The sequence below is a fragment of the Notothenia rossii genome (genome assembly GCF_949606895.1).
Source record: "Notothenia rossii genome assembly, chromosome: 11".
Classification (NCBI taxonomy): domain Eukaryota; kingdom Metazoa; phylum Chordata; class Actinopteri; order Perciformes; family Nototheniidae; genus Notothenia; species Notothenia rossii.
The window spans coordinates 27301679-27329279 of NC_136910.1; the positions used below are offsets into that span (position 1 = coordinate 27301679).

At 42.1% G+C, this 27601-nt stretch overlaps 1 protein-coding gene across 1 annotated transcript in view; it reads left to right on the forward strand.

Annotated features, from left to right (window-relative positions):
* The window catches only part of fmn2b (formin 2b), a 40564-nt gene extending 13416 nt beyond the window's left edge, over positions 1–27148 (forward strand). The window contains exons 6-19 of the mRNA XM_079657944.1: positions 4052–4923; positions 5722–5866; positions 6164–6251; positions 6618–6679; positions 6955–7046; positions 7198–7327; positions 10626–10772; positions 19977–20036; positions 20235–20355; positions 21209–21301; positions 21473–21524; positions 24014–24163; positions 24299–24380; positions 25345–27148. Coding sequence (XP_079514070.1) covers positions 4052–4923; positions 5722–5866; positions 6164–6251; positions 6618–6679; positions 6955–7046; positions 7198–7327; positions 10626–10772; positions 19977–20036; positions 20235–20355; positions 21209–21301; positions 21473–21524; positions 24014–24163; positions 24299–24380; positions 25345–25371 — 2121 coding nt within the window. The 3' untranslated portion in view covers positions 25372–27148. The remainder of the gene's footprint in view (positions 1–4051; positions 4924–5721; positions 5867–6163; positions 6252–6617; positions 6680–6954; positions 7047–7197; positions 7328–10625; positions 10773–19976; positions 20037–20234; positions 20356–21208; positions 21302–21472; positions 21525–24013; positions 24164–24298; positions 24381–25344) is intronic.
* Positions 27149–27601: the final 453 nt, after the last annotated feature.

Sequence of the window (27601 nt, forward strand, 5' to 3'; positions counted from 1 at the left end):
CTGAGGCCAAGTTTTATTCTTTTCTAAATAATACACTGTTATTTACTCAACAATAACACACATTTATCCTTTTTTTTATTTATTCATTTAATTCTATAATCTGAGGCTTTTTAGCCGTTTGTCAGGAACTGAATTTCAAAATAAAGTCACCGGAAACCGACGTAGGCCTATAAGGGACATTTTGAGCATCATCGCGATACACAACACAATACCACTGAACAGATTACCCAAGATCCTCAGCTAGAAGCTTGGTGATTGGATTGTTTAGCCACAATGCACGTTGGGATATGGTGTTTATGCGATATGAAATCCGAAAAACATTTAAAAAAAGAAAATAATACTTTATTCCGGGTTTGCTTGCTTTTCTCTTTGAAAGTCTTCACATAACGGCATTGTAATACACGGTTCGGCTGCATTACATATTACACATCTGCCGTAATTCTTTATTTATAGAGCCCTGATGAGAAGACTTCTCGGCACACAGGAAGAACAGCCCCGGAAACTGAATATGTGACGTGGACCATAAATATATCAGCAATTAAACAACATCTTCCATTTCTTTTCACACAATACGTCTCCTTGCAGTATAAACCTTAATTCGGCTGACTTTTATATTTGATCCAATTGTTAGATAGGTTATATTTACACAATAACATTATAATGTATGATGTCCTTATAATGTATGATGTCCTTTATTATTTTATGTTTCATGTGGAACCTATATGCTGCAGGTCTCCCTTGAAAAAGAGATCTATGATCTCAATGGGACCAATCTCGTTAAATAAAGGTTTGAAATGAAATGAAATGGAATGAAATGAACGGTGCACAGCTGATTGAAAAGATATTACTGATTTTCTTTGAATATAAGAATGTAAATACTGAGTTGAGAGAATAGTCAGGGGATTTGGGTGATGGGAGACACATCTATGGAATAACAATTGCAATAGCTTACCATTAAATGATGGATATACCTTTCTGTCTGTGATGTTTTACAAATCAGATATTAATGTTAAAAGTAAAACATGAGAAATAGTATAGCAATATCCTGTAAAATTATGTAAAAACATGAATTGAACTACACATCTTGAGAAGTTATACATACATAAGTGTCCTACACTAATAATACAAAGTTATTATTAGTATGCTGTGTGGACAGGTGTGTGCACCGCCTAGTGGTTAAAGCACGTTATTGAATTATTTTTGTTTAATAATGTTATTTGATGAACAAAATATTAAGAGTACATACTTTCATAGGGGGAAAGTAGAAGGTCAATGATAGAAATATAGAATATAAAAAATCAAGAAGATACTGTAGTGATCTCTACAATAATACAGTTTAGTGATGGATGTACAAAGATATTAATAGGAGGATGTGCAAAACAGACAATCTAATTAACCTTTATTAACACATTAAAGAATACTTTAGGTTAAGGTCTTCTTTCAAATAAGAAAAAAGCTTTGGGGGTATCTACAGATAAATATTAAGCCTGCAAAGTACTTAACGTCTAATATATTGCTTTCCTGCAATGTTAACTATGTTGAAGCACTTATTTTAACTGATATTATACACATTAATGATACTCTTATGTATGTAGGTAGTATAAGACATGTGCAGAATTTGACAGTTTAATGGTGGAGGTATACACACATATGGATAGACGTCTTGTAATGCACTGTTGAGGAACCTGCGACACAAGTTTTTCATTCTTTGAATAACTACACCGTAGTTGTGTATATGATATGTCAATAAACCTTAGAAAATCTTGAAATCTTGAAAGGGATTTGCAAAATAGTCATCATATACAGTCTTTAATTAACTATTAGTAGAGAATAACGAGTAATGAATATACTTTATAGAGATCTGCAGATAAATGTTTAGTCTTCTCAAGCACCAACTATCAAATATCTCTCCTGATTGTTGGCACTTAACAATCCCCTTTCCCTGAATTTTACTAAAGTCTGATTTAAGGGTTGTTTATATTTCACATTATTAATCAGAATCTGCAAAGTAACTCAAATAAGTGTAGTGGAGTAAAAATACCAGGTTAACCTCTGAATTGTAGAGGAGTAGAATTACAAAGTAACAATGAGCTGTCATGTGGGTATATATTAATGCTGCCCATTATGGATACAAGCGATGTTCATCCATTTAGTACTTAGATGTTTTAAATTTGTACACACCAATGTGTTTCCTATCGCCTAAACCTCCAGGGCTGTACAAAGTTTAATACTGTCAACTTCTAATTTTGGGAAAAATGAAAACGTATTTTAAAACTACAATTCCCAGTAGAGACGTGCCATAGAGAACATGTTGCGAAACACAGCCTGCATGTGTAGTTCTGGGGGGACGATGGAGTCCAGTTTTGAACAGTCTGCCGTGGTTTCGTTCCATTTCAAAGAGCTTGGCGCTCGGCATAACCTTGGCGCACTGCCACTCCAACATCCAATCCCAGAGCTTGAAGATTAATCACGGGGTTTGTCAACGGGACTGTAGTCCCAAACGATAGCTGGGGATTATGGGTAATATAGTGTCTTCGGCCATCCTAAACTCTGATTGTTTTTTTCGGATATTATATCGCATTAACACCATATCCCAACGTGCATTGCAGCTAAAACATCCTGAGCTTCAAGCTGAGGATCTTGGGTAATCAGTTTACCGTCTACGTCTGTTTCCGGTACCCAAGATTATAGAATTAAACAAATAAATAAAAACAAGGATAATTGTGTGTTATTGTTGAGTAAATAACAGTGTGTTATTTAGAAAAGAATAACAAATTAGAAGGAAAAAAAGATTTTAAAAAATCCAGATTTCAGTATTCTGAGGCTCTGAGCCCCATTTCTTTTCCTCACGGATGACAAAAAAAGTCAGACATTATACGATTACAAATAAAATCAATAATCGTAGCTTGATATTGAGTAATAACATGTTTTTATGGAACACACAGCTTCCGTTCTTCTCAGACCCGACCGTATCCATTTGCGTCTCATATGCACGCAAAACTTGGCCTCAGAACTCAATAGGAATAGTTGGCGTATGATAGGCAAGCAAAATCGGACTTTAGCGTATCTATTGCACGCATTTTCCAATGTGTAAAGTTGTGTCATTTGTACGCAGACTGAAGAGAGTGGGTTGATTCAAAAAGAGGTATAAAGACACAATTCTCACATGGTACAGGGATGAAACTGCTAAACCATAACTGTTTATATTCTTGTTTTGTATTCTATTTATGAATTTGTGTTTGTATGAATTTGTGTATGTACATATGTATATATATATATAAATATATAGAGACCATTCTCCTAACTTGCCTGTGTATATTATATGAATGATTATATAAATTATTCAAGGTTAAAGTATACATTGATATTGTATGTTAACATATATTAAGAAAAAAAGGGAGAAGGGGTCGGATATAATACGTGTAAATTTCTTCCAATACCTTTTCGGACGTGTACTTAGCTAAAGCTTTGTTGTTTATTGATATCAGACAATGATACTACAGATTATTCAATTATTAATTAAATATTTTGTTGTGTTATTGCATTCATTTGTATAGTACTGTATCATGTCTGTATCATCTTTTGTTTCATTTGTAGTTTCTTTGGTTTTACACGCTCGAAAAAAATAAATAAACTAAACTAAACTAATGTTTCATATTTTCCAACAGGAACATCAAAACAAATATTCTATATGTTTTCTCTCTGAAGTTAGAAATGCTTCCATAGGCTGTAGGAAGTGCAAGGCAATAACTTTATATTTTTATTTTCAACCCTTATAAAATAATTGTTCTTTATTCTCAAGATATTCCAATAGCAGGAGCCCTGGTTGCCTCATGTGGTCGGATTGTGTTCAAAGCTATTCATTCATGTTTTATCATGTATATTATGATTACATGATACAGATACATGGATTAGTCCCATCGGGCCAGCGTTAATTTCTGAATGTACCAGTGACCATTTTGGATGTAAAGGAGTGATTTCTACATTCGCCAATCAACAGATTTCACAAGAAACATCTCTGATTTGTGTTTTGGTTCGTTTATATGAGCAGGAGGAGTGTGTCCTTCCTTCAGTGAAACTGAAGGCCAAACACGTGATCGTGATCCAGCAGCTGGAGCATACCATCGAGGCCCTCAGGACCAAGATCGCTGAGCTGGAGCAGCTGCCCCCCCTGGACACTGTGAAACCCCCTCCCTCCACCACCGACCGGGAGGTGGGCGGAGAGGAGGGGCTGCTGAGGGCGATGTGTGACGCTCACCTGCAGACTGAAACCATTGTAGCTGCGGGGGGGCTGGAGGCCAAGTCGGTGCAGACCTCCCCCATGGAGGACAGCTTTAAGTTCAAAGTGCTTTGCAGCGAGCCGGGTGGAGCGGACCCTCCCCCGCAGCCTCCACCCAGGCAGGAAGGCTTTCAGTGTTCCTGTCAGCTGCAGCCCCCCCCTTCACCTCCACCTCCACCAGGACAGATTATGGCACCGCCTCCTCCACCACCTCCCCCTCCACCATTACCAGGAGGCTTAATGCCACCTCCTCCTCCTCCTCCTCCTCCTCCACCTCCACCTCCATTACCTTTTGGTTCAGCATGTCCTCCACCTCCACTTCCTGGTGGTATTGCTCCACCCCCACCCCCTCCTCCTCTCCCTGGTGGCATGGCTCTACCTCCTCCTCCATTACCAGGAATGGGAGCCCCACCTCCCCCACCTCCACCTCCAGGGTGCGGGCCTCCTCCCCCCCCTCCTCCACCGGGAGGCATGTGCGCTCCACCCCCTCCCCCCGGGGCTCTGGGCTCGCTGCCTCCTCCTCTGCCCATGGGGCTGTATGCTCTGGGCCTGGCGCAGGAGAAGCCCCCCAGGAAGGCTCTGTTGGAGCCCCCCAGACCCATGAAGCCCCTCTACTGGACCAGGATCCAGCTCACCACCAAAAAGTAAGGGTGGTTTAGAAGATGATGCTGCAGATTGTTTAGTTTACTGACCATTCAAGCCCAAATCTATTTAACCCTTAAAAGGTTTCTGTACCCTGTGGGATACAGTCAAAATATAGAATGGGAGTACTGAAAGTGTAATACAGTTGAAATATGGGTGTAATGTGAGACTCATAATAGTGTTATAGGTGAAATAATAATTGAACATGGGTAAAATATGGGTGTCATCGCAGTGTAACATGGGTGTAATAGAAGTGTGTTTGTGTGTAATATGGGTATAATTATAGAGTGATGTGGGTATAGTAAGTAAGGGATAATGTGCAGCGAGGCAGTCATTATGGGTAAAAGAACACCCGGCTGATCAGGAGCCCAACGCGAAGCGGAGGGATCTTATTCAAAAACAGATATTTTAAGTGAAATTATTAATTAGAGTTCAGTACAGTCTTTAGCCACTTAAAAGTTAACGTTGTAATACATTCCATGTACAAAGCTAATTTCAAGCTACACTATAAAACTGCCTACTCTATAGTAGGCAGTTTTATACTGTAGCTTGAAATTTGCTTTAAGGGACCATACATTTGTACTGCAAAGTATGTATGTATGTTTTTATATATGTATGTGCTTTCCTAAATTATAAACATCTTTTGATACATCATGATTCTTATTATCTTAGTAAACCTACACATTTAATAATTTCAATCGATGCAAAACTGCAACACCTTTTTAAGGCCAGTTAAACTATGTGTTAATATTTACTGTTAAAAAAATGACAATATGTAAGTGGTCTTCTGTGTTTCTCAGGGAGGTTTCTTCTTCGTTGGTGTGGGACACAATCGATGAGCCTGAAATGGACTTTGAGGAGTTTGTAGATTTGTTCTCCAAAACAGCCGTGAAGGAGAAGAAGCAGCCGCTCTCTGACACCATCACCAAGTCCAAGGCCAAACAGGTGTGTGTGCTCACCTGGGTTACACACTGGGCATGTAGTTCAGATTTGTATTGTATTTCTTAAAATGAAAAAGTGATATATGGCTTATTATCTATTTTATTAATGTCACATTGAATCTTACTTTTATTCTGTAAAAAAAAGTTTGATGATATTTGAAAGATGTTTATAATTTAGGAAAGCACATACAAAAACATACATACATACATACTTTGCGGTGCAAATGTATGGTCCCTCCCACTAAGCCTACCTTTCAGTCTTTTGTTGTCATTAATTGTGAATATTATTCATATTTTTCAGGTTATGAAGCTCCTGAACAATAAGCGTTCCCAGGCAGTAGGGATCCTCATGTCCTCCCTGCATCTTGATATGAAAGATATCCAGCATGGTGAGTTCATAACACTTGAGAACGCTTGATATCAATAATTCTAATTCCACATGGAATATTATAAAACAGGTGTATGCCACACTGAGGAAAGGATCGCCTAGTCATTTAGCCACAAACTCCGCTGTCAGAGACTAGTTTACCTAATTGAGAGAATTTATGTTCTCAAGGAAAACCTCGCTAAAATATTCCTACCATATCTGTATAAATATTTTTGGGGAAAATATTCATTTAGGTTTGGGTATGAAGTATACTCCAAAACACATGTTTATTTGTGTTGCTCTGTGCTTGGAGCCAGTTTATCATTTTGAGCCTTTGCTGGTATAAAGTATTATATTATTGTTGTGTGTCTTTCTTCCTGTCCTAAAGCCATCCTGAACTTGGACAACACCGTAGTTGACCTGGAGACCCTGCAGGCGTTGTATGAAAATGTGAGTCACACACTTTATCTCACTTGTCTGTAATAGAATCTGAATCACTCCGGGGTCCAGTTGTGACTCCTGGTCTGCGCTGGGAAATCTGAGCATTGGAGTCCTGGTTATACATTGTTCAGAGGTTGTTTATGCTAATACAGTCCTTTAGCACTTATGTAATAAAACCTGTAGCGCATAAATCAGTCAAATGGGAGGGACTTTGAATTGTCAGACTCTGAAGCTCATCTGTTCTGTTGGGTGGTATGACATGGTGTCTTGTGTCTCTCCCTCAGAGGGCACAACAGGATGAGCTGGACAAGATAGAAAAGCACATCAAGTCGTCAAAAGACAAGGACAACGCCAAACCCCTGGACAAACCTGAGCAGTGAGTTTTTCTACTACTTCTACAGAATGATCAGATGTAGTGCCAGGCTGTGTATCATTCTGTAAACAGTATCAAACAACAGGAGGGAATAAAGAGTAGAGAGATGGTGAAGAAGACATGAGTGTGATCGGTGTTTCCTCGTGTGTTGCAGGTTCCTCCACCAGCTCTCTCTGATCCCAAACTTTTCCTCCAGAGTCTTCTGCATCATCTTCCAGTCTAGCTTCCACGAGTGCAGGTCGTCCATAACGAAGAAACTGGACACTCTGCAGAGAGTATGCCTGGTGAGTCAATCTCTCCAAAGTAATGAAATATAGTATCTCAATGTCTGCATAAAGCCTGGGAGCAACTGGAACTACACACTTGTTTTCAGCCAATAAATGGCAATTATCAGTTGTCATTGGGAGAATCAACTCCTAACTAGCTTGGTAGGCCGTTATCATATGTATGTGACTGAGTTCATGTCAGAAACAGAATTATTTTAACTGTGATTTTAATTTCCTAAACGTTACCTGGATCAGTCTGACATTTTGAAATAAACCTACTAACGCCTCCCTGATTAACATGTTGTTTTAATTAAATCAAATTAAATGTATTCTTGTTTTCAGTGTTCAGACAAAAGACATTTGGTTTAAAGAAAATTGACCTGCTGTAACTATTTATAAACAATCACAAAGTTAATCCATTAGCCAGAGGTGAGAGAAGTACTCAGATCTTGTACTTAAGTAAAAGTAGAAGTACCAGAGTGTAGGCATACTCGGTTACAGTAAATGTCCTGCATTGAAAATGTTACTCAAGTAAAAGTAGAAAAGTATTATCATCAAAATATAGTGAAAGTAGCGACAGTAAAAGTAGTCATTGTGCAGATTGGTCCATTTCAGAATAATATATATGATATGTTTTATAATGATTGATCATTAAAGTGTTCTCAAAGCTGGCAAAGGTGCAGCTAGTTTGAATGACTTTGTATACTGCAGGGTAGCTTGTGGATTTGCTCCAGGTGAAACTAAAATCTGATTTAACACTAGATTATATCTCACATCATTCATCCACATCTGTAAAGTAACCAAAGGTATTAAATTAGGGCTGTCAAGTTAACACTGACAGTGTTGCCAACTTGGCGACTTTGTCGTTAAATTTGGCAGCTTTCCAAACCCTCCGGCTACTTATTTTTGTCAAAAGCGACTAATGAATAATCTAGCGACTTGTAATGGTGTTATTAGGAACTTTTCTGATGTTTGGAGACTCAAGTATTGTTCAGCAGTTAACGAGCCGTGGGTGCTGCCATGAGCCCCTCTGCCCTCCCATAGTACTCAAAGGCGCAAGTTGCCTCCCGCAGCAGCTCATCTGCAGTCAGGGCAGAGAGGAGACAGCCACACCCTCCCGCGTCGAGACTGTAAATGAATTGCGCATGCGCCAAGCCGTCCTGGTTTTGAGCGAGATTTAAATGTAAAATGTAAATGTTTCTTCACTGTCACACTATAATAAATAACTGCCTTTGCTTTGCTGACAGCCCCGCTCCTGCCGTCCGCTTGCGGCAGACCACACTTCCATGCTCACCGGCAGGCCCCGACTGGCCATCGGGAGGGTGTGTGTATGTGTGGCGCAAGCGAGAGAGAACGGGCACACCTTACGTGTATTGTTGTTGTTAGCATCTGGTGCTAGCTAGCTGCGCTAACGGATATAAGGAGCTGTTTCAATGAAAACAGAGGAGCGACATTTCGCCGACAACTGCGCCGAGCACTTGACTTTATGCAAGTAGCCAGACAGTGGGACATAAAAATGTCAGCACACTTAGCACAGATAGTGCGTGGAACATGATTGCAGCGTCCAGGCAGCTCCCGTTCGAGCATATGCCTTGAGTTGCACATAGCTCCAACGATCCATCACAGTGTCTCTCCACAGACACACACACGAACACACACACGGTTCAGGTATCCGTCCTCTGAAGCTTTTAGGGCCGACAGGGGGAGGAGAATGTCCTGCTAACGCTGTGTGTGTGTTTCACATTAGCGGGATGCTATGGAGCTCAGGTATCCGCTCTCTGAAGCTTTTAGGGCCGACAGGGGGGAGGAGAATACAACGCTGTGTGTATTTATCGCTAAGCTAGCAGCTAAGCTAGCTGGACGCTACGGTTCATGTATCCGTCCTCAGAAATTTATGGTTGAGGAGGATTTCCCGCTCGTGTGTGTGTGTGTGTGTGTGTGTGTGTGTGTGTGTGTGTGTGTGTGTGTGTGTGTGTGTGTGTGTGTGTGTGTGTGTGTGTGTGTGTGTGTGTGTGTGTGTGTGTGTGTGTGTGTGTGTGTGTGTGTGTGTGTGTGTGTGTGTGTGTGTGTGACGGAGCTCAGATGAGAGGGCTCTGATTACAGTTTTAATCCTCTGTCAAACTGCATGTTTTCTGCCATATTTGATAAGAGATAAAATTATTTTTCTGCCACAGGAGTTTGACAGAGAATAACTGAAAAAGTACGCAGTAAAATAACTTCATAGTAGCCTAGAAGAAAAAGTCCAACTAGTACTGAGTCCAACAGTAAAGTACTTCATTGTATTTGTGGTAGTTGTCTAACTGAGTCCAACTCTGTGTAGATGGAACATCCAGTATTTCGGAGGGGCCCTAACGGGACCCTCCTCTTGAAAGAAAGGGATATAAGATAAAAGAACTGTAGGAAACAGTTCTGAACTGTTTCCGCCAGTTCTTTAAGTTTGTAGTTCGAGAACAGCTTCTCTTTAGCTTTTGGAGGAAGGCCGCGACTCAAACAAACGAATCGTTTTGTGGGAGGAATCAGTTCGCGAACGACCTATCACTATAAGGCATATGCTTGAACGGAAGCTGCCTGGACGCTGCAATCATGTTGCACGCACTATCCGTGCTGAGTGTGCTGACTTTTCGTACAATGTCTGGCTACCTGCATAAAGTCAAGTGCTCGGCACAGTTGTCGGTGAAATGTCGCTCCTCTCTTTTCATTGAAACAGCTCCTTATATCCGTTAGCGAAGCTAGCTAGCACCAGATGCTAACAACAACAATACACGTAAGTTGTGCCCGTTCTCTCCCTCTCGCTTGCTCGCGCCACACATACACACACCCTCCCGATGGCCAGTCAGGGCCTGCCGGTGAGCGTGTAAGTGTGAGTGGGGATGTCAGCATCAGCTTGTAGATGGTATTTTAAACTTGATGCGCTCTGAAACTACGGGCCGGACGAGGACAAAAAATACATGCGTTAATCGCGTTAAAATAATTACAATCCAACAGGGTTATTAGAGAGTTTTAGAGGTGTTAATTGTTATATGTTCTGACTCTGGACAAAGCCAAGCTAGGTATTTGAAGTCTATACTGCACTAACACAGGGAAAGGATATACAACTTCTCATGTGATTTTCAGTCAGGTGTAAGAGCCTGGTCTGAGGTCTGTTTGTTCACTCTTTATAAACCTTCTCTTTTCATGTTGAGATTAACAATCATCTCTTGGGATTTTGAAATGATTTTGAAATGTGCAGGGTGAAACTTCATTTCCGTTTCCCATCATGTTTGTCTCTGACTCCCCCCCCCCGCCCCCCCCCCCCCCCGCCCCCCTGTCTGTGCAGGCGCTGCAGGACAGTGAGACGGTGAAGAAGGTTCTCAGTCTGATTCTGGCTTTCGGTAACTTCATGAATGGTGGGAATCGAACCAGAGGTCAAGCTGACGGCTTCACCCTGGACATCCTGCCAAAACTGAAAGATGTGAAGAGCAGCGTGAGTAGAGAGGGAGCCATGTGAAACACACCGACACATCATTACATCTCTGCTGCTAATGAAATGACAGCCTTGCACATTCTTTTTGTACATAAGTAAAAATATAATTCAATGCTGCCATGATCAGTGGAAAGTCTATGCGTGACCCCCCTTTTCAATGTGCAGAGGTGTACTCAGAGTACTCAGATCTTGTACCTGAGTAAAAGTAGAAGTACCAGAGTGTAGTATTACTCCGTTACAATTAAAAGTCCTGCAATCAAAAGGGTACTCAAGTAAAAGTACAAAAGTATTGGCATCAAAATATACTTTAAGGACTATCTAAGTAAGTATAAGTACTTATTCTGCTAATGTCCCTTTTTTTAATCATATATTAAATACCCGCATTTTGTTATTGCTGCATTAAGGTGTTCATTAGCTGTTAAAGGTGGAGGTAATTTAATTACTGTATATACTGCTGCTGGATACTTTAACCTCTAATTATGTTTCATAGTTTATTTATATTTTGTATCAAATCAACTGAAGTTTTATTTATATAGCACATTTAAAAGCGATTTTTGGTTGAGCCAAAGTGCTGTACATGTAATAAAAACACATTACTACAATCACAATAAAAGAGAATCATTTACAACAGAAATATAAAAAACAAAAACACAGGGAAAAGTCAGGAGTCGTACTCAGCTCTGACCAGAAGGCCAGAGAGAAGAAGTGTGTTTTTAGTGAGGATTTTTAAAAAACCTAGGGTCTGGGCCGACCTCACATGGAGGGGCAGAGTGTTCCAGAGCCTAGGGCCAGCTGCTGCAAAGGCTTGGTGCCCTCGGGTTTTGATCCTGGTCTTGGGCACTATCAGCAGCAGCTGGTCAGCAGACCTTAAAGCTCTGGCTGGGGTGTAGCGCTGGAGGAGTTCAGCTATATAGGCCGGATCCAGCCCATTTAGGGCTTTGAAAACAAATAAAAAGAGTTTAAAATCCATTTTTAACTGAATTGGAAGCCAGAATTGGGGTGATGTGGTCACGCTTTTTGTGGCCAGTCCGAAGACGTGTAGCTGCGTTCTGCACTAGCTGCAGGCGTTTAATTGAGGCCTGGTCCATACCCACATACAGAGCGTTGCAATAGTCCAGTCTCGAGGTAACAAAGGCATTAATAATCCTTTCTAGGTCTTTAAAAGATAAAAACGACTTGGTCTTGGCCAATAGTCTTATTTAAAAAAAGCAGGATTTGACTACGGTGCTGAGGATGTTTTCATTGAGAGCCCAGTTTTCATTGAGAGCCCAGAATATCAACCGGAGAAGCTGGAGGTTGGGGTCCAAAAAAGATGATCTCTGTCTTGCTCTCGTTGAGGTTAAGTCAGTTTTTGCTCAGCCAGGATTTTATCTCTATCAAGCAGTCCATCAACTGCTGTAGTGAGTGTTTGACATTTGCTTTGAGAGGCAGATAGATCTGTACATCGTCGGCGTAGCAGTGGAAGGGAATATTGTGTTTAGTGAGAATTGAACCTAGGGGCAGTATGTACAGTAAAAAGAGGATGGGGCCCAGAATAGAGCCTTGGGGAACCCCACAGGTAAGAGGGGCTTTAGCAGAGGAGAAGGCACCTAGCTGCACAGAGAAGCTACGGTCTGTCAGGTAGGACCTGAACCATGCAAGAGCAGAGCCTGTGATGCCTGCGGACTGTTCAAGCCATGACAACAGGATGCTATGGTCCACAGTGTCAAAGGCAACTGTCAGGTCTAACAGCACCAGGACAGCTGGGGTACCTGAGTCGGTGGCTAGGAGCAGATCATTAAAAACTCTTAAAAGGGCTGTTTCAGTGCTGTGCATGGGTTTGAAGCCAGACTGAAACTTTTCATGGATGCCATGCATGGTTAAGGACAACTGCAGCTGGACAAGAGGCGCATTCACACCGCAGTGCTTTTCCCACAAAGATTCATCAGCACTTAGTTCATGAGAACTCTTTAGTTCTCATGAACTAAGTATAGATCGCGCTCACACCGGAATAAGTTCCTGGGGGAGGATTAGGCAAATGAAGCAGCTGACGTCACTTCTTCTTCTTCTGCTTTGGGTTTACTGGCAGGCCGCAAACAACTTCACGGCGTATACTGCCACCCGAAGTCCCCGGCCGGAAGTCCCCGGAGTTGGGGACTGGCTTCAGTAGAAGCTGCTGGGACTCCCAGCAGCTTCTACTGAAGCCTTCCGAGTAAATTGCCAGAACGCCGACACCTCCTCATCTCCACCGCTCCCATGTTTTCTTTTCTGTTGCCATAAGTTAGTCTCTCTGCGTTTGTGCGCTGGGCTAATGCTAATAATACTAATGCGAGGATAATAAAATGGCGGCTCCACAAAACCTTTTTGTGGTTTTACGGGGCGTGGTTTGCATTCCGCCCAGCCAATCAGACATTGCAACCTTTTTCTCCCACGAAAGTACCTGCTCTCTAGCAGGGGGGTAAAAGGGGTAAAAGGGGGTAAAAAAGGTTCTGATTGACTCATTTTAGTTCCGGCTCTTTTTGGTGAACATTTCGGAACTATGTCTGAACTAAAGTGGGAAAAGCGAACGTGGCTATAGACTACTCACTCCAGGCCTCTAGATAAAAAAGGTAGCTGGGAGATGAGCCTAAAATTTGCTAGAATGGAGGGGTCGAGATTTTTATTTTTAAGTAGTGACTGCACCACGGCATGTTTGAAGGCAGCTGGGACACATCCTGAGTTAAGAGAGGTGTTTATGAATAAAATACTTGCTCCAACTGATTTGAAAACATCTATGAGAAGGTGAGAGGGAATGCTGTCTGAGGTGCAGTTTGTCGGCCGCAGGTGCATGACTACATCCGAGAGAGAAGAGAGGGATATAGGCTCAAAGTGGTCGAGGACAGCAGGGCACAGAAAAGGAGCAGAATCTGGGGTAGCACTAGTGTGGGCTAGCCTAAGAGCAGAAACTTTTTCGATACAAAATGTAATAAACTTATCACAGAGAGTAGTCGATGGTACAATTGAAGAAACATCACAGGGATTAATAATAGAGTTGAGGACATTAAAAAGAACCTGAGGCTTTTGGCTGTTTTGGGAGATTAACAGAGAAATGTGCTCTGTGTTGGCTGCTTTGACTGCCGTCTGGTAGTCGGAAAGGCAAGCACGAAGGATTTCTAAGGAGACATGGAGTTTATCCTTTTTCCAATTTCTCTCTGCACGCCTGCATGTGCGTCTGAGAGCATGAGTACAGTCATTGAGCCACGGCTCTGAGAGAACTTTGGTGCGTCTAAGCGTAAAAGGAGCAACAGAATCCAATATTAGGGTACATGTCGAGTTAAACATGAAGATAAGCTCATCAGCACTAAAAGCACAGTTCACCTCTAATTTACAGATCAGGGAAGCATTAAAAACATCAGAAAACTGTGAGGCAGTCAAGGGGTTAATCGAACGCAGACGACGCGCAGGGGCACGTGATTCGACTCCTGTGGAAGGGATCGAAGTTGTAAACAGAACCGGTAAATGGTCTGAGATACGCGTTGCTGCATAGATTTCATCCACAGAGACAGACAGTCCAAACGTATTAGCTTATTATGTGAATATGTAAAGTAATAAGAAACGTTGGGTTAAGTTTGTAACCCTTAAATATATTAAATTAGCACAGGCGGAGCCCTCTACTGGACTCTATGGGTACTACCTTACCCTGCGAGCATTCTCCCACTGAGACTTCTATAGACGTAGCCTGCCTTGGGCGGGCCTACCTGAATGCGCGCGTATCACACCGCATAAAAGGAGGCCACGCCTCCTGACTATCATCCTACACCTCTCTTTAACGACGGGAATAGGACAGACAGTGCCCTGAGTAGAGGGCTCCGCCTGTGCTAATATAACAAGGGTTACAATACGTAACCCAACGTTATATCTCTCACAGGCTCCGCCCTCTACTGGACTCTATGGGTTCAGTGGGTGGAGCCCCGATGTATACGCACACTGTCGCCCAACAACAACATTCCAACCTACTGCCCCTGACCGGCTTTTCTGGTCAGCAGCTGCTGCTCCACATTCTCCTTTAACCCGTTGCGACCGAGGAGAAATCTGGGCTGTGGCTGACAGAGCACACCCTGCTGCGCTTACCTCGGAGAAAGTGTGCTAAAAAAAAAGTGCCGGGGTCCCCCCCCCACCCCCACCCGCCCATAGACGGATGGGGAGAGCCCCCTCGGCCCCGAATGGGCCTACTACACGCCTGCTTCCCTGAGTCCCAAAGGATCGCAGAGAGAGCGCCAGGGCCCATGCCCCACACTCAGACACCGACCCCGTGCAGAGTGTGTGTGGAATAAAGTGTGGAGGGCTACCTCTACAGGAGGAGAGCAGCCCTCCAGCCCTGTAAGGGCCCAGCGCGCCCATCCCGGGACCCTCAGAGGACCGGGGAAAGGCGCATCATGTCCGGGGAGGGGGTCAGATGCCAACTGACCCACAACCCCCCCCCCCCCCTACTACAAATCCTGTGTTGCTCCAGCAAGCACAGACGAGGAGAAAGAGCCAGACATGTCCAAGGGATAAAACCATGGCTCGTGTGCAAGCGTGTCCACCCCCAAGGGCGGGTCCTCGCTCAGGGCCATGGAGAACCACAGGGCACAGTGATTGTTGCGCCGGCTGGCGAACAGATCTTCTTCCGTTCTCCCAAACTGGGCCCAGATCGACTTCACCACCTCCGGGTGAAGCATCCATTCGCCTGGCAGGGGGCCGCCCCTCGACATGAGGTCGGCCCCCCTGTTCTCCAGTCCCAGGATATGAAGGGCTCTCAGAGATAACACAACCTCTGAAGCCCATAACCACAGCCTCTCCGCTGTGGCCAACAAGGCGGCGGAGCGGACTCCGCCCTGCCTGTTTATATAAACCACTGTGGTGCTGTTGTTGCTCCTGACCATTACATGTCTCCCTTGAATTAGGGGCATGAAATGCTGGAGAACTAACACTACCACCCGTAGCTCTAGGAGGTTGCTATGTCGAGACTCTGTTAGAGCCCAGCGCCCACCTATAGACCTCTTCATGCAGGTCCCTCCCCATCCTGTTCTGGATGCGTCCGTGAACACTTTGATGTAGGAGGTCATCCGTTCCAGTGGAGACCCCCTCCGGAGGTGATCCGGGGACCCCCAAAACCGGAGGTTGCCCTCCACTGAGGGGGGGGATGGTCACCAGCCGCCGTTTGTGCCTCTTGGGATCCAAACGCAGGCTGGAGAACCACCACTACAGGCGGCGCATATGCAGTAACCCCAGCGGGACAACAATGTGAGCAGCCGCCATGAGACTCAAAGTCTGCATGATGGTTAAAGCTGTCACTGTCGTCCCCTGTCTCAGCCTGTGAACCGCCCGGAGAAGGGACGCAGTTCTGCTCTCTTACAGGGTGGCGCGTAGCGCGCCTGCATCGAGCTCCACTCCCAACTACAACGCCTGTTGGTGAGGTATTGGAGTGCTCTTTTTCAATTGATCGCAAAGCCTAATTTGGTTAGGTGTGTGATCAATTGTGCTGTGCAAAACATTGCCTGTTCCCGGGACCCAGCCATGACTATAGCCACATTCACACCGCAGGACTTTCCCTTGGTTCTTTAGTTCCTTTAGTACCAATGCCGCGTTCACACCGCCGGGACTACTCAGTGCCGGGAACTCTTTTGGCAATTTTCAGTCCCTGCTAGAGAGGTGGTACGAACCTGGTGATAAAAGAGTGCCAATTTCTATTCTATTTCTATTGGCTGGGCGAATTGCAAACCACGCCCCGTTAGACTCTGAATTTTTTTTTGTTAGGCAGCCATTGTTTTCCTCGCTACAAAACCACATCCACACCTGAGCGAGTCGTTTTTTTGTACTTTAAAGCAGTTATGACCACACGTACTACAACACCGGAGCGGTGGAATGATGAGGAAGTGTCGGCGCTTCTGGCAATTTACTCTAAGGATGGTATGCAGCAGCTTCTACAGAAAGCAATTCCCAACTCCAAATGTTTTGAGCGATGTTCGCTAAAGCTACTTCAGCGGCGTGATGCCGTTATTGTTATGTCTTGACTGTGCAATAAAACAAACAAACTGGCGAAGCTTTATTTATTGTGTCCCACCCCAAATTTGCAGAATAGAAGAATGTGAGAGCAGACAGGTGTCGGTGGTTGAATTTATCTACAATGTTGCAACCTTGTGCAGCAATGGCAGGGGCAGAAACACAACTCTTACACACATAAACACAAGTAATTTATCATGTCATTTGTTTTAGATAAATAAGGGAAAAACACCAAACAACGGTTAATGTCCTTTTCCAAAATCAGCCTGAGGGGGTAATATATAATAAATACATAAAGATAAAGTCCATTGTTATGATGGGGTATTTTATTTGTAAATTACCCTTATAACCCAGCCTCATGGTGCACATGATTCTTTGCTTGGACATTTTGTTGGTTTGTGTCATTTGAGCTCGGATTCTAGTAGGGACATAAAGTAACACGTATCTTGGGAAGATATGCACTTCATCTTGGTGAAGTTGATGCTGAATTCACTATTTAGTAGATAATCATGTGACACTTTATCTTTGCACTACGGTCTGTCTGCTGAGCCTACCTATTATATATATATATATATATATATATATATATATATATATATATATATATATATATATATATATATCATGTACAGCGGGTGGGCTTTATACCCCCTCCCCCGTGTAGTTCTTTTTCTCTCGTTTTTTTTTGTACTCGCCGTGAAGTGGTTTTGCGGCCTGCCAATAAACCCAGAGAAGAAGAAGACGAAGTGATGTCAGCGTAATCTTGCCTCAGGGAAAGTACTGCGGTGTGAATGCGATTGGCACTAGCCCCCTGGCAGATTCAGTGCCGTGGTACTTTAGTGCCGGCACTAAAGTACGGCAAGTCCTGCGGTGTGAAAGCGGCTTATGAGGTCGTCTAGTAAAAGAAAACTCTCATGCCGTGGGCGCGCAGCGGTTGAAGCGCTGTGGCCACACATTTGCTGAATGTGCATGGGGATAGGAAATAGCCGAACGGCAGCCTGTTGTACTCTCAGGCTATCCCCTGGAAGGCAAAACGCAGACACTTTTTGTGCTCTGGAGCAATTACTACATGAAAGTACACGTCTTTCAGGTCGATGTTGGTGAACCAATCGCCTGGCTGCACAAGCCCCTGTAACTGTTTCATAGTTAACATGCAAAATTTCCTGCAGGAAATGTGGCGATTCAGGGCGTGGAGATCTAGAATAGGTCTGAATTCCCCTTTCTTCCTGAGAACCAGGAAGTACATGGAATAAAGACCCTTTTCTCTGTGCTGAGGGTGCACAAAAAGACACAGCCTGTTTCTGCACCAGAGCCTGAATCTCTGATGAGAGGAAACACATCTCCTCCTGGGAGGACAGATTTACCTCTCGCATGCCCATAAAAAGAGGTGGGTGTGGGACACCCACAAGACAGTGGTCCATGTGATACAGTGGTACAGTGTATAGACATGTGGTACAGTGGGACGCTGCAAAACTGGAGTGAATAGCCCTGTTTCAGCGTCCTGTCCCTCCACCTTGTTAGCACACAGCTGAGTTTCCATTCCCCAGAACATTTTTTTAATGGACAAGCCCTCAGCTTTGGGCCTCAGCTATGAAGCTGTGATACTCTCTGGTGACCCGTTCTGCCGCAAAACTCCCCGCGAAGGGAAGATTTGCCCATGGAGGGTTGACAAAGAAAGGGCCGATTATTTACTGAGGACCCTGAACAGTAGAACCCAGTGTTTCCCCTAAATACAAATAGTGGCGGCGCAGCGCCGCTGCTGAAATATGAGCGCCGCTGCTAGGGGGCGCCAGCCAGGTGAGGTACCCAATAGAGGTTGGGATCGATTGGGAAACGATAGAATGAGCAGTTTAAAACGTATTAAAAGCAGTTTAAAACTTATTAAAATAATAATAAGTGGCGACCCTTTTTCATTTTTGATTGTTTGTTATGTAGATTTGTAGTATTTGTGTTACTGGCATAGGCGACACAGGCGGTCGCCTAGGGCGCCAGATCTGGGGGGCGCTGCGCTGGTAGCTCTGGGAGGGAAAAAACATTTTTGACCATTGGCGCTCATCCAAATGTTCGGCCTTGATGTAACAACGTTCATAATTAAGTAAATGTAACACCCTCTTCACCCCGGTTACATGTTTAATTTGCCCTGTACGGTGGGCGCTGTAAGTGATGAAAGTCGGGTATGTTGGCTTATCAGGCGCCCGCAGCTCACAGCCAAAGTGCGAGCGTGGTAGCGAGAGAGCGAGCAAGGGAGAGGGTGCACCGGTACCAGCGCTGTTGTTATTAGAATCTGGTGCTAGCTGCGCTAACGGATATAAGATGTAGATGTTTCTACAACCAGGGTGGAGGAGAGAGCTCTCCTGTCAGACTGAGAGGCTCAGTGAGGTTAAGGACTCTCTGAGTATTTAGATAGTTAATTTTAGTCTAAGTTATTTCAGTGGGTCTCAAACGTTTTGACCACAAATTATGTAAACACATATTTCCAAGGCACTCCTTTATAATTATTAGGATAAATAAAAACAGGTTTGAAATCATTCCAATGTATACTTAACCAAAAATATTGTTTAAAGTTGGAGAGATACAAAAATATGCATAAATAAATAAATGTTAACTAGGTAAAATAAGATTTGAATGAACAACAAAAATAAAATAAGCTACATTTATTTGTTATTGGCTATGGTAGGTTATTGGTTATGTTCACATACTTATTTGATTATTAAAATGTAGACCGATCTTTTTCATATGGGCGTTTTAGAGTTGTACTCCCTACATCAGGTCTCTAGTAATTGTGTGCTCAAAGTGCACCAGATTGAAGCATTTTACTGGACCCCCCTAGAGGATGTGACGTCCACCCCCCAATTCAAACATGTTCATACAATACTGATTACATTTGAAGCCATTTTGACGTCTATTACCTATGTCAATAAGTTTCTGTTTTTGCAGTGTATTTGTCTTTTGTAGAGATTTTTCATTTATTCTTTACACATAAAATGTCGCCTAAAATCTCACCTAGGGCAGGAAATTGTCTAGAACCGGCCCTGGTACTAGGCCTCAAGAGCCTTTCTTTTGCTGACACATGGCTGACACATAGAAATAAATGTGCTTCAGTTACCACTAACCCTCCGACCTCCCTCACCTGTGGAGCTACAGAAAGTCACCTGACGTCTCCACTCCTGTTAATGATCCACTCGTTTATTTTCTTTGCAGGACGGTACGAAAAGTCTTCTGTCTTACATTGTTGCATACTTCCTCAGACACTTCGATGAGGTAAGCTTTTAGCGATTATACTCCCTGCCATACTGTTACTTTCTATTTTCTAGCTTTGTCCACTGCCTATTTTGTCCCTAATTTTCACATATTTCTGACCTTCTGTATGCAACAAACACCACATTTCCACATCTCTTGGAAATATGTACTTCAAACAGTATCAGACAATAATTAGTACCTGCTGTCTGTCCCTCTCAGGACGCTGGCAGAGAGACTTGTGTGTACCCCCTCCCAGAGCCTCACGACCTGTTCCAGTCTTCACAGATGAAGTTTGAAGACTTTCAGAAAGACCTGACTCGACTCAGGAAGGACCTGAGATGTAACAAACACAACACACACACACACACACACACACACACACACACACACACACACACACACACACACACACTTCAGGGGACATTACATTGACTTACATGCATTTCCTGGAGACTTATCTTAACCTTAACCATAACCAACACATGCCTAACCCTAACCCTTACCCTAACCCATTTCAAATATTTGTTTGATATTTTAGATATTTTAATATTTAGTTTGATGTGATTTTTGTTAATAGTACTTGTTTTTAAAAGCACTTATTCTATTAAGCACTTTTATGTATGTATTTATAATTTGTTCACACAAATTTTACCTGCATGCCGATTTTAAACAAAGTCAACCTCTGTACTTTTAGCCAGATGTTTTTAACCCACTTACCAAGTCTTTTTCCAGATGTTGTGGGACACCCCACCGGGGTACAGGAGTACAGGTTTTAACCCTGCCGCATACGCTCTGTGCTTCAGCCGCTGCTCTCTTTTATCCCTTTTATTATATTTTCTTAAAAAAAAATTAACACAGACCAAACAGGGCTTTTATAAACTTTTTTTGGTTTTCCTACAGGAGTTTTTAAATAGGTTTACCCGAAAGCCCGTGCACCACGCTGCGCTCCTATGGAGCACCGCGCGTTCCCCAGAACCCTAACCAAGTCTTCACCCTAAAATTAATGATTCCCCTCATGGGGACCTCCCTTATAAGGGAGGCGAGTCCCCACACGTGACTGTGTAAACAGATTGAGGTCCCCACAAGGATAGTAATGCTTGGCCACACACACACACACACACACACACACACACACACACACACACACACACAACTTGACTTGATGTGATATTTGTTCTACATTTTTTAATCAGCGTGCACATCAGAAGTGGAGAAGGTGTGCAAGGTTTCAGACGAGGACAACTTGCAGCCTTTTAAAGACAAGATGGAGGAGTTCCTTGCACAAGGTGACTAACAACATGTTTATTTTTAGGAACATTGAACATGCTTGCATTGAACTTCATTTAGGTTTTTTTATTGAGCAACAATGTTCTGTATGATAAAACATTAAGACAAAAACCATAAGTTATTAAAAACTGATTTTGTTCTGAACTCCTGAACGTTCCCTCCTTTCTCAGCTAAGAGTGAACTGGAGACCCTAGAAGCTCAACTCAGCAGCACTCACAAACTGTAAGAAAGCACCTTTCACACTAAACTAACTTCTGTGTTTTATTTCAACTGTTCTCCGCACTCTGTTTGTACCAGTGATACTGAGGAGAGCTGTAAACAATACACTTCATCCTCATTATGTTTAGCAGCAGAAAGGATAACTCAGGTCTTGATCATTCATTACAGATGTCTAAAAACAAAAGCCAAAAGGGAAGGCTTGATTAGAACAGGACATGGCTGGGAATTTAGTTTGTATTTACAGTTTACCAATGTAGCTCATGCCAGTCAGTGCACTTGCTGTACGATCACGTGTTGGACGGTGGCCATGATTTGTTCTTGCTACAGAACAGCCTCTACACATAGCACAAGGCATCTGCTGCAAATATTATAAAAGATGTTGTAAATATATGTAAAAAATACATTTTAAAAAGAGGCCTAGAATTAGATGTAAACTGTCCACAGAAGACACGTTTAACTAACCGAAGAGTGAGCATCGTGCCCTGTTAACAGCACGGCTCTGAGGCCTTCTTATCAGTGCCATCCTCACTGCAAGACTTGGCTTCTGCTTTCTGCTGTTACTAGGCAACAGTTTCACCTGCTTGAAGGATAGTGGGCTACAATTATTAATACGTCCAGAGAGATAGTTACAACACTAAATGTACATTATAGAGTGCATTGCCCTGGAAATAAGCTGTATTCATTACTATGAATGCAAGTTTCACTTTTCCTAACAGCTCAACTTATATTGGGGTAATCATTTGAAAATAAAGTGGTAATAATTAAGTAATTCCATGACACCAAAGCAATATCTGGTTAATAGTATTATTGATGGGTATGTCTGGGTATTGTGAGACTGACATGTATGTAACAGCTTCCAAATGCTAATCTTCCTGTTTCTATTTATTTTCTTGTAAATATTAAGGTTCAAGGTTAGTTTATTTGTATAGCAAATTTTAATACACAGAGGCAATTCAAAGTGCTTCACATAATAATTTTTAAAACAAAAACAAACACACAAACAAAAACAAAAATCACTATTAATAAAAGCGATAAATTAATGGTTGAAGCTAAAAGTGCAATGATAAGGCACGGTTAAAGGATCCCAGGATAGGCTGCATCAAAAGAAAGGTTTCTATTTATTTTCTTTTTTTTGCAAATATATGTATTTCTTTTCTCAGTTTTTCTACAAAAGCAAGTGATACAGAGCATGTAGATTTGGTTCCAATTCAAGTAAAGATATATACACACACATGCTGACAAATCAAAATCTCCATTTCAATCGCACCACCAACCCACCCATCACCCATTAACCCATTGAGTTACAGGAGTACTTTAACAGTAAATACAGTATTGTTTATTAATGTAATGACTGCAAGGGGGCTGAGAAACATAAAGGGGAAAAACATACGTATAAAAAAAGGGGGGAATATAAAAAAAATAGGAAAATAATAATAATAATAAATCAATAATATAGAAATATATATTAAATGCTCACTGCTGTAATACCGTACCCAGTCTAATCTTATTCTTTATCAAGCGGATCTTGTAAGGAGTCATAGAAGTCCAGAAAGGGTTTCCATGTTCTAATAAAGGTTTTACAAAATAAAGGTTTTTAACCTTGATTTAAAAGAACCCAGGTGTCACAATCTTATGAAGGACCCAAATGCAGCACTCGAGAAACCAAGGAGTATTGGTAATGTACTTTATTGGTAATAATACCAGAACAGAGGGATACCAGCAGAACGGTATCAGCCGGATGATGTGCAGGCAAACGAACCAGAGGACAGCAGGCAGAAGGTGAGTCAGAGGGTCAGACAGCAGGCAAGGCAGGATAGTCCAAGGACAGGCAGGATCAGGGAACAGGCAGAACAGGCAGGTCAGGGACAGGCAGGGTCGGAACCGGGTAGGCAATCTGGTAATAAACGCGTGAAAGGCTAGCATGAAGGCAAGTACGATCTGGCAACTGGTGTGTGTCTGGTGAGGGTTTAAATACTGGCAGTGAAACTAATGGGTGCCGTAGAGAAAGAGAGTGAGCAAAAACGTAGGTGTGGTTAACAGGTGAGACAGGTGAATGGAAAACTACTGGTGAATGATGGAGCAGACTGTGACACCAGGGTTGTGGCGGACCTCAGCATTTCAGGCAGTTTTTTCCAGTCTTGTAAAAATAAAAGCTAAATAAATAATAAAAATACAAATAATAATAATAATAATAAAAGCATAAAAGCTAAAAGCTGCGTCAGCAAATGTAGTTCTGACTCTGGGGACAACGAGTAAACCCTCCTGATGATATGAGAGCTCTGTTTGGCTCGTAGCAGCATCTCTGACATGTATCTTGGTCCCAATCCATGAAGTGCTTTGTATGTTGAAATTAATATTTTGAAGTGTATCCTTTGTGTAATAGGAAGCCAGTGCAGATTTTGGAGAACTGGAGTGATGTGGTAAATTCTCCTAACATCAAAAGGGAAACTAATGGTTAAAGTTAGAAAGTAAATTGTGATGGTGTCCTGCAGGTTCCTGGAGCTCACCGTGTTCTTCTCAGTGAAGGCTAAGTCAGGAGAGAAGGAGGTCTCCCCCAACACCCTGTTCTGCGTCTGGCACGAGTTCTCCTCTGACTTCAAGGATCAGTGGAAGAAAGAGAACAAAGTCATCCTCAAAGAGCGGTCAGTCACGCAGCCTTGAAAATGGCCCTTTTCTTCTTTTATTCCTTTCAAGACCAAAATAAAATGTGAAGATATTATGGATCTTAGGCAAATTAAGCTTTGTGCTTTCAAAAACTGCATTCATATTGTGTGCAGGTTAAAAGCAGCTGAGGAGTGTTTCCGGCAGGCTAAGGAGAAGGCATCCTACAGCGTCAAACCCAAACAGGCCTCTGGCATCGTAAGTTCACCACTCAGCCTCCTTCAAGTGTAACCCTGTTTAACTTAAGAGTCGACTAAAGGAAAATATATATATATATTTCCACTGCCTCATAAGTACAGACAACAATATAGCTTTATTATTAAGCCCTCCAGCATTATATAAACACTTAATGGTAGGGTAGGTAATTCACTTCAGAAACACTTTTTGTTATATTCCATGGAATGCTCTTAGCAATGAATATATTAAATGCTTTGACAATAAATATATACAAAAATGTCATCTGTGGAAGCCGTGGTACTGTAAAAAGCATGACCAATCATCTGAGCCGGCCCGGCTAAAATAACTGGATTGCCTACCTGCCTGTCAGCCTTCCATCTGTGCACAAACTTATCTCGTGCCCTCATTAGTCATGCGCGCGTCTGTGTGTGTGTTGGAGGAGGGGCTCTGTGAGGAAGTCTGAAGGAAGGGGCAGATTGTTTTCGGTTGTGTATTTTCAAATTCTAGCGCACTCGAGCTGGTTTCTCCATTCTTACCTACCCTACTTTTAATTAATAAATGGTTTATAACACTCCCAAAGTGTTTATGAATATATGTATTTAAGACTTAACAACAGTAACAATATACAGAGTAGGAGAAATTAGCAATACCACATAATGTACTTTTAAATTTACTATATACATTTTTGATCAAATTCATCAATTGCATGAACCAATAGGGAGCAAATGAGTGCAGAGTGTCTTGAACACTACATTTTAGAGAAGGATCAATGCTGGTCACTATCATGAGACATGACTGATTGCCTCTATCTCCAAAGCACAAAGCAAACATGGTTAAGCTGAATGTTTATTTGCTATCACTTCAAAATTAAGACTGATCCCATTTTAAGTTATTTACTTGTTTGCATAGATTTGCACTGCTTATAATACAATTATACACAGGTATATTGTACTTAACCTCTATTATCCTATGACGTTTTTCACAGAAAGCTAAGCTGGGCATGAAGATTTGACTGAACTTTGGATACTTGTTTTCCTGTGGAGTACCAGACAATAAAGTACGAAGAGAACAGAAGAGAAACAGTGAAGGGATGTATGCCGCTGAGCCTACTCTGGACATAATTTCTTCCAGTTGAACCAGTTTCACATCAGCTTGATGCCTTACGTTGCTCTCCTGTCCGTCTGTCTGAATTATGGATGGATGCTGCTGCAGGGCCACCAGGCCCCATGTGTTGTTGAGATCACCACAGCTCACAAACAATATACATCTCATACATAACTGTTGGGACTATACGCCTACATTCATAAAAATGTCTCACTAGCAGAATGGTAAAGGCAAACACAGTTCAACACAACCCATGGCATTAATAGCACCAACAGCATGGCACTTAAGTATTTAAATATTAGGGATTCTAACTTCCAACTGTTAAGTATTCAGATCCACCAGGTGTGAAAACTTCTGTGAACAATACCAGTCAATCGATACGGAAGGTTGACAGTCAAAACTAAACTGCTACTGGAAAAGTTTTCTGCAGAAACACTGATGGATCTACCCAAGCACAAACATGCACTCAGATGTCATCTCACCACTTTTATGTTTAGTTAATTTAACACACATTGGATTTACTTTCAACACCACATACATTCACCATCTTTGTAAATATACATCAGCATGCAACCGGAAGTTGGATTTCTGGTTTCTTGTTGACCTTGGAAACAGCAGTTAACTAAACAATCTCAACTTTTGGAGTCAGCCCACAGGAAAAGTGTGGCTGTTTATAAAGCACTTTATGTTCTGGCTCATTACACCTCTAATGTGAGGAGTGAGAGCAAAATCATTTTTCTTAATTTGTTGTGTAACATTGCTACACTTTTTTCCACAACTTTGCCAAGATTTCTAAGCCTCTTCATACTTTCATAGTATTTGCATCCAACCTTGAATCTCCATATATATACACTCTTCTATTCTAAACCTGGCTGTAGACCTATTTCCATTACAAATGGTCATCATACCCCCTTTAATGCATTAAACAATTGCAACAAAATGTAGGTGGCCTACAATAGCTTACATTTATTATAATGACCATGACTAAGTCTGACCCATGTTCAGTTGTCAAATCCTCTTAGTCCAAGCCCTAATATTAAGGTACTCTCCATTAGATGTCAGCATGATATCCATTACTATGCTTTTTGATGAAACATTTAAAACTAGATTTTAAATCTATTTTAAAGTGAGCCAGTGTATACATGGTACCGGCCAATCTGGACACCATAGTAATATGCAAATAATACTGACAACTTCAGAATAAAAACAGTGTAGGTCTAGAAAGGACAGCATCTGGGTAAATCCTTCTTAATGTCATTACCAGGTGAGACATCATTAGCAGCAGCATTGATGGGCAGGAATAGAATGTCATTGTAAACTTACATGTGTAATTTGAATGTACTGTATGTTAAATGATAAGCCATGTCAAACCACATACTACGTAAAATATTTGAGTGTGTGTGTGGGGGGGGGGGTGTGATATGTACAGTGCATTAAATTACAGTTGGATTTTGTTGCAAAGCTAATGACTATCAATGTAAGGAAATCAACTATTTAAAAAAAGTAGTGAGACACGTTTTGTGTTTCTTTCAATGATATCTTTTTCTGCTGGCCAGCCTGATACTCTCTACAGGACTAAGTTTGAACGGTTGTTCATGTGCAATAAATGTTTATACATGTACATAAAGAGGATGCATGGAGCTTGGAAGTGGTGTAATTTATGAAAATAAAGAGAATGAATTCTTGGTTTTATTCAGAACTTCATTAAAGTGACAGCACTAAGGTGACTGGAAGGTTGCTGACTCCGCTGGGAGATGAATTAGAACACTCCTTCAAGTCTACAGAAGTCACAATGCTGCTATACAAGATCTATTTTTATTATCGACAGTAACAGACTGAAGTGTTTCTCAGAGAGTACAGCTCAAGTCCTGGCATTACTTCCAGGTCTCAGTTCTACCAGATTCTGTTGGACCTATTTGTAACTGTGAGGCGCCTCTGGGGCATGACGGTAGTTCAAAAACAACTTGAAGCTGTTAAAATAGTTTGGCTTGTTTGTTTCCACAGTGAAGGTGAAAGAGTGGTTGTAATACACAGCTAATTGAGACACAAGTGGGCAATGTAAACTGCTCATTCTATCGTTTCCCAATCGATCCCAACCTCTATTATGACTCATTGGTTAAAGTGACAAAATACTTTAA